General features: G+C 32.7%; 1 protein-coding gene across 1 annotated transcript; it reads left to right on the forward strand.

Annotated features, from left to right (window-relative positions):
* The first annotated feature begins 4,504 nt into the window (after window positions 1-4,504).
* On the forward strand, window positions 4,505-12,878 carry LOC129798650 (uncharacterized). The gene is made up of 7 exons (XM_055841909.1): window positions 4,505-4,583; window positions 4,823-4,945; window positions 8,989-9,225; window positions 9,286-9,418; window positions 9,484-9,677; window positions 12,346-12,463; window positions 12,555-12,878. Exons 2-7 carry the CDS (start codon window positions 4,829-4,831, stop codon window positions 12,659-12,661), a joined length of 906 nt encoding a protein of 301 aa, XP_055697884.1. The 5' UTR covers window positions 4,505-4,583; window positions 4,823-4,828; the 3' UTR covers window positions 12,662-12,878.
* Window positions 12,879-13,088: the final 210 nt, after the last annotated feature.

Genomic DNA, 13,088 nt, shown 5'->3' on the forward strand with positions numbered 1-13,088 from the left:
CCCTTTGCTTGACTTTTATTGTGAATCTATAGTAGAACATAATTGTTTTGGCTTTATGTCTATGGAATAGGGGTCGAGTCAGACACGTCTTAGGGCAGCCTTGCTCAAGTCCTTGCTATTACTTCTGTGCGCGTCGTATTATTAAGCTCTTCACCGACTAACCTAACTTTTGGAAGGTTGGTTGTCTGCCTTCTCTTCTTCTTGTACACCACTGCACTGTGAAGTTCTTCTTGTCTCCCAGAAGCGTCGTCAGAGTCTTATAGTGAAGAAGAAGTATGCTATTTTGCTAAGAATCTTTTACACTACACGAAAATAAGGAAGAGGAAATGAAGTTCACGTCAAGCCACTTATTCTGATGAAATCCATAAGAAAACCCACGCAATCTTTCGGGCTCTAAGGCAGCACGATACCAAGAGGGACTTAATAAAAATGATCCAGTAGAACACCAATTACTCATTGCACCTGAATTCTTAAAATTCTGTGGGATTTTAAACACAAAATCAGTCTCTTCATTTCTGATTATGTATTCTTCTTCTTTTTCTTTTTGTTATTTACCTCTGAAAGTGACATTTACTCGGCACACTTCGTTTATTCAACTCGCCCAATTCGCCTTTCTGCATTTTCTAAGAGGGCGAAGAGAATTTTTTTTGCCAAAAAACAGATCTTAGAAAATGACTTGAAAATCATATTTTTCGTTAAGACAGAGGGAAATGATCGGCGACAAATTGTAGAGGAATAAATTTTATACCAAAATATGTCATTTGGATATTTCTTTCATTTACAATAAGTCGTAATAAAGCGAAGGAAAATGACAAAAAATACCCCATGCCTGACAAAATTTGCCCCAGCAGTTTTGAGAATTTCCACAAAATCATCTTTTAGAAAATGGCTCAATAAGCGCATTTCCTTTCGAATTAGAGAAAAGTGAACTTCAACAAAGTTGTAGAGCGATAAATTTCCTATAAGAATATACTCAATATAAATTATTCAGATTATCTGAGAACCTGTGAAAAAATAAAATATCCGTTTTGACAAATATTGCCCCAGTCTCCCCTAATGGAGGTTATGCAAATTTTCTAGGGAGAAATTCTGCCGAGAATCTGCAGATTTTCTCTGAATGTACTAGAATATACCGTTAAAATTCAAAAAACCTCCGAGTAAAATCGGCAGGTAGAGCAATGATTTGACGGGAAATCAAACAATAGGTACGGTTTCGTTTGGATACTAGCTCTGTACATCTGGCAACACTTCTAAACCGGGTGTTTTTACATAATTCACTTTTAGCAATGCTTACATGCCCGTCAAATCATTATTCTACCTGCCGATTTTACTCTGAAGTTTTTTGAATTTTAACGGTATATTCCAGTGTATTCAGAGAAAATCTACAGATTTTCGGTAGAATTTCTGCCGAGAAAATCGGCATAGTGTCCATTACTTCACAAAAATATTGTTGATTTATGTAGAAACTGTAGGAGTTATAAAGAAAATGGTATGTTCTGCTTAACAAGCATTACCGATTAAACATTTTAAATAAGTAAAAAGATGCGAGCAAAAATACTAATTTTTTAAAAATCGCCCATGGAATGATACAAAAACACGAAATTTAGGTCGATACTCTGCTTAAAGTTTTCACTTCACTTTTCTCTACTTGTAACACGGCGTCGCAGAATTCTTTATTTTATATAAACACCGTGATATCACAAAAAATAACTCTATTGAATTTTGCAAACTTCAGTGAAAAATTTTTCCATCTCTTCTGACACATCTTGTCTGGAAAGTCTGGAATGTAGAAAAAATCTACAGAAAATCGGCAGAATATCTACAGAAATTCGTCAGAGATTCGTCAGAAAATCTGCCGAAATATTCTGACGAATTTTGTCCCAAGCCCAAATAAAATTCGTAAGAATATCTACAGATATTATCTGCAGATATTCTGTAGAGGTGTAGATTTTCTCTACAGAAATCTTAAAGATATCTGCAGATATTATTTGACGGGTGAGTTAATTCCTCAAATTTTGTTCAATTTGTTCCTTTATTTTCAGTACGGCAGTAAAAGAATTCAGTTTTACTATACGAAATAATGACAGAATCATCTTTAGAAATGGTAATTCTTTCTCGAAATTTTCGAGTTTCCTGAGAAATTTGTAAGTTTGATCATAAAAAATTATTGAATTAATGGTTATCTTCCTTATGCAATTTACAAAAAAAAAAATAGATCTGCACCAAGGGCTTTATTTACATGATTTTTTCAGTTCGCATAAATTTATTTTATGAATATTTGTGGCATTATAATGCCTACAAATAATCAAAAATACAGGAATATAATGAATTTTAAAATAAAAGTAAATTTCAGGTAATAGGGGAGACTGGAGAAGAATTAGCCAGCAAATGAAACTTTTCATCGCGTATAATTTGTACGAAAAATGTTTGTATCAGGCTGAAAAATATTTCAATGAATAGGAAGGGATGTTTTTACTTTGAATAAGTAGTGGTTTGCTCAATATTCCTTCCAAATCAGACTATAACATCCCACTGTCTAATACCATGCGCGGCTAATTCTACCCCGATCTCCCCTATTTTGTGAAATAATGAAGGTGTGCTATATAAAATGATAAAAGAACATGGTTTTAACAGATACAAATATTAAATAATTATCATTTTTATTTATAATGGGCATTTCTAAAAAAAAATAAAGCAGGAATAGATATAAAAATTGATATTCTATTTATCATAAAACATCAAAATAAAAAAAATCGCTAAATGTGCTATTTATCTTGTCGCCACAGTAATAGCGGAAGAGAATGCATGTGTGAGACGCGTATTCAAAAATGTCAATTTTCGCTTTATAAACGGGGAGAGTGTCTCGGATAAAGGAAATATGGTGTGTTGTATGAGATATTCGAATTTGTGCAAGCTTGAGGTTCACATATCAAAAGAGGATTCTAAATTATTATAATTGATAATAGTATTATTGTTACAGTATTATAATTGATAATGGGTCCCGGTCAAAATCTCGAAAGCCAAAATCCAGAAAGCCAAAATCCCGAAATTTTTAAAAGTATCATAGCTACTCCCACGATTACTCCCACGCTTGCTGGAGGCAAAGGGAAATCTTCTGTGTCTTGGGAAATTATTCTAAACATTTTCCTCCATATAATTTCATCCCTTTCAGTATTTTGGAAATTCGGGATTTTGGCTTTCGAGATTTTGGCTGCCACCGTTGATAATTGTATTACGCCAAATAAGTTTTCTAAATCGGCTAAAGAATTTGTCACTTGTCAGAATTAGAACTAAAATAACCGACAAGCTTTCAAATATGGCGCGAAATGGAATTTCGACTTCGAAATCGAATTTCGTTCCATTTTCCAACAGCAGCGCCACTTTTCCACACATTCAATTCAAATTTCGCACTTTGAGGTGATACAATTAACGGTTAGATTGATCTCAAAAATTCACAGTCCTATCTATCGTATCTATCATTGCTCTTTTTGCCCATCCTCCGATAGCTTTCTTCACATTTTCAGATCATTGATCTACGGCAAAAGATCTCACATTTTCCCTCAATGAAAGAAAAGTGTGTGAAAAATCACTCAGTGGCTAAACGACAAGCTGCTATTTGTCGACTTACAATAGCTTCTGGCGCTTAATTACGCGCACGAAAAAAAAAGCCAGAAGAATGCCATCACAGATAACTTAAATTTTAGCTTCTGTAAACATCACCACAGATGTTTCTTTTGTGAAAAGGTGTTTTGTGGTTCACGATTCTCAGTAAATAATTAGGATGAATAGTTTAAGGAGAGCGGAGAAATTAAGTTTTTTGAGAATAGTGCGTTCTATGCCAAATGTTTTTGGATGTTTGAGAAAAAAAGTCTTGAAGTATCGGAAGGTTTATTTTTGAGTGCGGAATTTTTGCTAAGGCAGTTGGAAGAGGAGAAAAAAAGTGTATAGTGTTGGAAAGCATGCGTTATTTATTTTTGCATCAAACACTAGAGATGGGAAATGACTGAGGAGCAGCAAGAAAAGCCAGGAGGTGTAGGGGAAGGATATCAAGCTTCGTACGTACTGTGGCTTCGAACACTTTATATTTTTTCCCATATTCCTTTAATGAATCTGACTTAATTTGTTTTTCGGGAAATGTGTGACTTAATAGTAGCTATTAAAATATATTGCCATATGGAGTGTTCGAAGGCAGAGTGTGTGCGAAGCTTGAGATATTTCCCCTGTGTGTATTGCTTTCCTTGAGAGCATTGGAAAAAAAACTGCCGTAGTAGAACCAAATTTCATGCTTGTATGTTATTTAATAAATAATAATAATAAATTCATAGTGCCATAAATTATGTGCTGAGGTATATAAAAACATCACTCTTCTAAACATTGTGTGGCCCATCTGAGACTGTGTTGAGTGTAAGAGTGAGAAAGATTGAAGTTTTTTTATACTTAAAAATATCCTCCGTAACTAAAAATATCCATATGATGCTCTATATAAGTTTCTGAATCATTTATTCCTATTCTTCAGTTTGAAACTTGAGTGGAAAGTGTTGAGATCGTTGGACGGCTCAAAGTGTTGAAGAAAATTTTGCGAAGTGAGTGTTCTAAAGTAGTTTCTTTTATTTCTCGTGAAAATTCTTTAGTGTTTCACTTTCACCATCTAATATCCACGTCACTCATTTTCGAGGGCATTTCTGTTGTGAATTTTGTTATTAGCATCACAATAGATTTCATTGCCAAATTTTCCTTCTCGAAAGTTTCTTATAAAAAAAACAAACATCTCGTTTAAAGTTGCTCCTAATTAAAATAAGTTCAATAATAAATTACCACGCAGGGCAGCATGACCGGAAGAGTGGATAAAGTCAATCCGGATGATGTCCAGCACGAAGGAGAAGTCACTAGCTTGTGTTATCGCGATAATACCCTCTATTCCGGTGGTGCTGATGGAAAAGTCAAGGTAAGTGTCGCCTGCAATAACCTTCTGCAATTGGAAAATTCCCACAAAAAGCAGATGGGACAATTAGAATACGCGGTGTGTGCCTTTCTTATTTCGAAGATCACGGAGACGGATTTCATAAGACCCCCACATCACCACCACTCATAAATCTATTTATTTTTCTTCGCAATATTTTTACTTCTTGTGTCTTCATAAACGCGCGAATGCGTGCAGCTAAAATTAAATTTATCCAACAGAAGGAGGAATATCAAGATATATTTTTATGGTTTCTTGGCTATACCAACATCCCATGCGATAACAATTTCAATTCACATTTCAATCCATAAAGATATGAAAAATGCCCATTTCCCTGCACTAATCCATAACTCTTCCATAAGAAGAGGTTTCTGGCGCCAAATCCAACTAATTGCTGGTAATTTTATTAATTACTTCAAAAATACACGGAAAAAAATCTCAATTGTATTTTCTATTAAACGTAATTTTTGATTTTATTTTCCAAAATCTATTAGAAAAGTTTGTTTGAGTTAGAGAAGGAAATTGCTCAGAATTACATAAAAAAAATGAAATAAACATTTAAAAAAATCAAAAATTAAATTTCAAATAAATTAAAAGCAAAAAAATGGAATAATCTACCAGAAAATTGTTAATTTTATCAACTTCTTAGCAAAAGAATGCCAGAATTTAAATTTTTTTTTTTAGAAATTCAGTGTTGAAATAAAAATTTCGTATCACAGAACTTCTAGATAATTACTCAAATTCATTCCCTGTATCAAATAAATAAAAATAAATAAATAAGTATAAATGAAACGAAATTAAATAATAATTACTTCCTAACGTTTTGATTTTATATTTTTTTTCACGGAAAATCTGACTAAACTGGATGATAGGGGAAAGGCCTTACCTTCGGACGACAAAAGTTTTGATCATTTTATTGTTTGCAATATGTTTTTAATAATTTTGACCCATTTTTATATTATATTTTAATGCTAATATGATGTTTCAAATTTCTTGAAAAGAACTATGGGTCAAATCCATTAGAAACATAGAGAAAAGATTGCGTTGCTCGAAATTTGAGTCGTCCGAAGGTAGTGCGCTTTCCCCTATAATAATAAGCTGAATTTTTTTTTCAAAAATAGTTTTACAGACCACGTAGAGTAGGGGTGCCATTTAATAATATTGAATTATTATTTTTTTCAATTTAGGCATATTAGAATTGCAAAATCAAAGTACTTATTTGATTAGTTTTAATAATGCTCTCTTAAAATATCGTAATTATTATTATTTTAAGAAAGAAAAAATAACAATTTATGAAGGGTAGGACGAAATGTAGCATAGCAATTAATGGTTCGACTTTCCTGTAGTCTTCAGATTCAGATTCAGACTAAAGGCTTAGCCCAGTTTCTGAATGTCCCATAATCAAAAAAAATATTTTATTGTTTTTGCAGGATATAATACATCATTAGCATTTATAAATCTAATCCTAAGTTATTTTTTCTAAAAATTCTTCACTGATAAGAAAGTAAAGCAAGTAACCCGTATAAGCTAAGCCTTAAGTGTGAAGCCCATACACGGGTAGAAAAATGTGCAGGCTCGGAAAAGTGTGACAAAATTATCATGTGGGAAATTTTCATTTTCGAAAATATGATTCAGCAAACCTTTAGGGACATCTCTCATAAGCGAGAAAAAAATTATTTGAAAATTTGCAAACAAAACGATTCAATTCTTAAGCACAAAAAAAACCAAATGCATTATTAGATTCAATTCTCAAAATTTTCAAAATTGCATTTTCGAAATAATAAAATTACACGATTTAAGGTCATTTTACTTTCTTATTTCGAAACTCTTTGGTGCTAATTTCTCATAGGATTCTCCTTTTCCTTATGTGGAATATTTAGTACAGTAGACTCTCGCTAATTCGGCTCTTTTAAGATCAGGCTACTTTTTAATTCGGGCGACAGTTAAATTCAAAAAAAGTTTATTGACATTTTTTTAACTTTTCTAATTAAGATAATATTCTCAAATTTGGCATGTTTCGTCTTAGTTATGATGTGATTTTGCATTATAAAGAGGGTTTCATGAAATTTACCATAAATATGAGTATGTAAACTTAATATTAGTATGTGGAAGAACAAAAAATCGTTGCATTTAAACAAATTTATGCCCGATTTTTTACTAAAACGTTTTATTCGCTTTTTGGATACTTCTTTATACTCTCTTCCCTCTACCTTTCCTGTGAATATTATACTTGAAAGATAGGGGGAGGTGGGGCTATTTTGAGCCGTGAGGCTAGATTGTTATACGACTTTTTCGTCTATTTCTAAATGAAGCTGGTTCTTACAATTATTTTATTTAGATCCACAATTATTTGGTCTATCCGAATTACATCATATTAAAACCCAGTTTCCATTAGAAATATGTAAGTAGCCCCACCTCACCCTAATTATTTTCTATTTATTATTTTTTTTTAGTTATAGGGATTTTAAATCTCAAAAATCCTATATTCTGCATGTAAAATCTCAGCTTTAAATCGCTCTCCTGTAAAATTTTGCCTACTGCGAGTTATTCGTTTCTTATTCTGAGCGATCGAATTGAAAGTTCAACAGGGATCAGGATATAATAATATTAGATCAGTAGAAGCATTCTGTAGCAGATGTCATATGATGTCATATGTAGCAGAGCAATGTCATATGATAAATAGAAAACACTTTATTAAGGTAAATTTGTGGAAACTATTTGAAGATGCGATTCATATCAATCATTGAGAGCTTCATAGAAATTTGTGCAATGGCCATTCCTTGTTCACTTGTCTTTAATATTCTTCTCTTCCACAATTTTACAGCTTCCTGTTTTTATTTATTTATCATTATTTATCTTTTATTTATTTTGAATCTACTTTCATTTCGAGTTTCTAAGACAAAGCACGTCGATCCGAGAATGTAAGGGCATCCTTCCAATTCTTATTAATTTCTTTAAATACAAATAATATACGGATATAGAACAATGGATCACTAGTATAACAATAAGTATATAAAAAATTGCAAATAATGTTTTAGAGCTTATATTACTTACAAATTATAAGGAGCTTAAGTCTTAACTCAACAACTCCTTGTTCTCTCTTTTTAAAAAAAAATTGAATAGAAGTTTGGGAATATTAATATGCGCTTTCGATTTTGTAATTTTAGATAAAATTCTTTAAATCTCAGTTTTAAATATTCCTTTCTAAAGTATTATTCGAAAAAGCGGATTTATTCTGTTAGAAAACCGATATGTTTTTGCATGGCTAAGAAACCTCGGTTAAGTCTGTCATGTTATTGTTAATTGAACTAAAAATAGAAATAAAAATTTGTGAAAAAATATTAACTAAATAAATAAATTATTAAAATAAATTTAATTGATAATCTTATTTTGATTTGAAAAAATTTAAACCTTTGGCCAAATTAATTTACCTAAAACTAATATAATTATTTAAAGAAAAAATTATTATAAATATTTTTAAAAAAATTTAGATTAAATAATAAGACCTAACTTTAAATGTTTTTGGTGTTAAAAATGCATATCTGCGACAAATGCAAGGGCTAACTAATTCCCAGTTTTATAGACAAGAGTTTCCGGTTTTTCGGGTTTCGCTCTGTAATTTTTGGGTTTCTCGTACTTCGCGATGTTAGTTCTTGGGTTTCTCGGGTTTCGCAAAACGTTTCTTATGCAATTCACAAGGGTTTCTCAAAATGACTCACCTCTTGGAAAATACTTATATTCCTAATTTTGTTTCCTGACTTATATCTTCAATTTTATTTTTAAATTATATTATTCCAACGTTTTCAAAACATTTATAAAACAAATTTTAAATGTTAATATGTAATTGTTCTGAATATTAGTTACTACAAATTAAAAATTATTTAGCCCAAAATGGGTGCAAATATTTCAATAAGCAATTTTCTAATAGATTTTAATAAGTAAAACCAAAAGAGTTCTTTTGGTCGAAAATACCCATTGGCAGTTGTACTATGTACTATCTACTAATTTATGATTTTCCATATGATCAGATTTGGGATACTGATCTACAACTCAAACGCGAAATAACTGCCCATGAAGCCCTCATCTGGGCCATGACACTAGACTCCCGTGGACGTCTTTTCACCAGTAGTACCGATGGATTAGTAAAGATCTTCGAAAATCCACGATCTGTCGAATTCTCTCAGGAACTCATAAAGTCCTTCGATGAATTACTCTGTGTGGTAGCCGTGGGAGAAGACATTTACACAGGAGATGACAAGGGTGTGGTACGTTATCCTGAATCATTCATCCTCATTCTCAATTAAAGATACCTATCAAATTTCAAGGTGACATGGTTCGTTGACCGCAAAATTAAATTTATGTACAATCTCGTGGAAGAAGTGAAGTCCCTGGCTGTGGAGGGAAATCTCATCTATACCATTCGTGACACTGACTGTGTGATAACAGAGAAAACTTGCCGTAAGCCCTACTTACTAAAAATTAAGCTTCATGCAATTGCTTTATCGAAATCTCATTTTTTTTAGTCAAAACCGGTAAATTCGCAACTAAGCGAGCTCTTCCTGGAAAATCACCAATGATCATCTGCGGACTGGAGACAAATGGAACAAAGCCCTGGTTGGTATTCTGCACAAGAGATGGCAAAGGAATCACCGTGATCGATAACTTCCGACGACCGCAAAGTCCGTCTGCCCCTTGGACTGAGATCTGGACCAAAGAGGCAAGTTTTCAAATTTATTCCAAATATCAAAAATGTTAACAAATATTGAGGGTCAATTACGAAAAAAGGAAAACCTAATTAAACTTTAAAAACTTTTCATATTCTTTATTTTCCATTTAAAAAAATATATTGAGAAATTAGGAAAATCAGGAAAATATAGGGGAAAGGGCTCTCCCTTCGAACGTTCATGCTTTCGAATAATGTGAATTTCTTTAGTTTTTCGTAAGAGATTTACACTAAATTATCACGAAATTATCAACAATTGATGATAAGCCAACTAATATTTAATAAAAATGTGTAAGTCTTTCAGGACAACTAAAAGAAAATTCACATTATATGAAGGGAGAGTACTTTTCCCTACGTCTTGAAAAGCAAAACGGTTTTTAACAAGCCTTGATTTTTCACAAACCCAAGACTAAGTAAGTGTCCTTCTTTTTCATAAAAATGGTGACGATACAAACTATATAGGGTACAATGGGGTAATTTTGAACAGGATGTATATTTGATCTTTGAGACTTTCTCACTATTTTAAATGATTAAACGAAAAGACCATGAAGAAATACTCTTGAGGTCTTGTACTTCTTCAAAAGACATTGGGCAAAAATATATGGGAGTTGGTCTATGTGGCGACCATAGATGGCACTAGGCGCATGTTATAGGTAATGATGTAGGATGAAAAACTACCGTGACCCAGGACGATATTCGCCGGGAGTCCTTGTAAAAACGCCTTTATCCTTTAGAAAAAATACTATTTTGACATCGAATTACTTAACATCAGTTAAAGCGATCGTCATGAAATTCGGTATAGAGTCAATGTATGACTTAAGCGATTTATCCATGGATACTACCCCCTCCCTCCCTCCAACCCTCCTTCAAGTAGCCCCCATACAAGATGTGGACTTTTTTCATTTTAACTTTCCTCTAAGAAGAAGTATAAAGCTGATACTTCGTATGGGATCAAGGTTTACGAAAGGATCCTAAACTATGTATATAGGCTCCACCCCGCTCCACTCCTTATTGTAGCCCCCATACAAAATAATGACTTTTTCCACTATAACTCCTCTATTAAAAGAAGTAGAAATCAGAAACTTGGCATAGGATCAAGGGCAATGGAAAGCTCTTCTACCGTGTATATGTACGTATCCCCCCACCACTCCTTCCAGCAGTCCCCATACAAAATGATGACTTTTTCCACTATAACTCCTCTCTAAAAAAAATTAGAAGGCTGAAACTCGGCATGGGAACAAGGTTTATGGAAGGCTATTCAGTCATATAAAATATGAATACGATTTCAAAATAAATAAATAAATAAATAAATCACAGTTACAAAAATAAATCAAAATATCGTCGGTTGCATCTACCTCTGTCGTATCTGCATTTTTTTTTGTATCTGCATTCGATGCAAGCTACAATACAGACGTCCTCTCTTGCGTGAAATGCTGACATAAAAGAAATGCAGATACGACAGAGGTAGACGCAACCGACGATATATGTAATGATTCTACTGAAATCGATGAATACAATGAGACCATATCTCTCTATATAACACATTAGAAGTATCAGACGTACAAATTAAAAGATCATTAAAAAGAGTTCGATGATTTCGAAAATTAACACATTTTTTATTAATTGAAAATTATGATAACCTGAAGCGCCCCTTGCGGCCGACTTATGAAATTATCTATGCGGTCATTTTGTTGGATTTTTCGAGACCTTTCAATTGAATATTCATTGATTAAATTCGGTTGATAAATCTCTGAGATATAAGGTTTAAAGTTTTGACTTTGAGCCATCATATTTCAATGTCCTCCTACACATGTTATGCATTGTAAACACATATACTTTTATGTCCATTTTTCATTTAATATATTTTATGTTATAATTTATTCTTTCCCTTAAAAAGGCAGTATAAATGCGCACATTTCATATAGGAGATTATATTTCATCCACGAAAATAGTTTTTTTTGCTCCAGAACTTTTCCCCCATGGTTTAGAACTTTGGTCCCGGAACAAAAGTTGTTACCTATACCATGGCCTATTGAATGATATAGGTCTCATTGGTGGTCGCACCATAGACCACTTTTGCCCATTGTCCTTTAGATTCTGTCTAAAATTACCCCACTACCGTACCTGTAAAGAAATTCTGTAACAGTATGACAATGTCATATGACAAATTAAAAAAAAAATAGGTGAATTTTGATAAATTTATTAATAAATCAGATATATATCAGTTACTGGGAGCTTCATAGAGCTCTTGGCAATAATGGCCATGTGATGCTTTCGAATTTACTACGAAAATTTGTCATATGACATTGCCATATGGTTACAGAATTCCTCTAGTTATAAATTCGATTGTCATTCTTTTAAATTCAAAAACAACAAATTCAGTAGATAAATATTTAAGATAAAAGCAATAGGAATGAATAGGGATCAAAAACGACACATAAACTGCAGGTTTTAAGTTTCTTTTCTGCTTTTTGAAGAGCAAGGTGAAGGCTGAGTTCAAAGAGAGAAAAGAAAAACTTCACAAGATAGCAAAAGTTATACAAAAGATAAACTTGTCCAAAGAGCAAAAAACACATCTTCTATTTACAATAAGAAAAGAAACTTCTTAAAATAAATTTCATTGCCCAATTAATTCCCAATTGCCTGTGTTTGTATGTTACAGAATGCTCATGAGATGATCATCAATTGCCTGTACGGAAATACAACTGGATTCTACTCCGGTGGCTGGGATGGAAAAGTTAAGAAATGGGTGGAAGTAGACAAATATCCTAAAATTGCAGGTATGCTTAATTTTATGTGGATAAAAAAAAATAATGTATTAAGTCCTGTGATAGGACCTTTATTAAAATTTTTGCAAAATTGTGGGTTCAGGTGAGGCCGATATTGGTTGTTGTGTCAACGCCATCACGAGTGGACCAGATGGGTGTGTTTTTGCCGCGGGTGCTGACGGTAAAATTAGGAAAATCGTTTTTGAGTAAGAAAATATTCTACATTTCGTTACGGAGCAATAAGTCACAATGACAAGAGGAGTTGGAGAAGATAAAAGAGAAATCGTTTTAATTCTTATTGTCGCATTAATTTGCTTAATGTTATGTAGATTTGTTATAAGATGATAAAAAAGAAAGAAAGAAAGAAAATATCCCCCAAAATTTTATGTCTATTTTAAAAATAAAATTTATGATTATTTACACAAAAGTCTAGTAATGTGTACAATTTATTGTATTGGACACATGTTGAAGATAGTTGGAATAAGTCTTTTCTCAAATGGATTATTAACACGCAGACACTCTGGGTTGACACTCTCTCAAGATTTTTTTTTACTTCTGACAAAGTTATTCTTGCATCCCAGGAGCAGGAGGATAGAGAAGCTCAAGATTATTTTTGAAGGTGTATGACATCGGACAA

This window comes from Phlebotomus papatasi, chromosome 1 (assembly GCF_024763615.1).
Source record: "Phlebotomus papatasi isolate M1 chromosome 1, Ppap_2.1, whole genome shotgun sequence".
Taxonomy (NCBI): Eukaryota; Metazoa; Arthropoda; class Insecta; order Diptera; family Psychodidae; genus Phlebotomus; species Phlebotomus papatasi.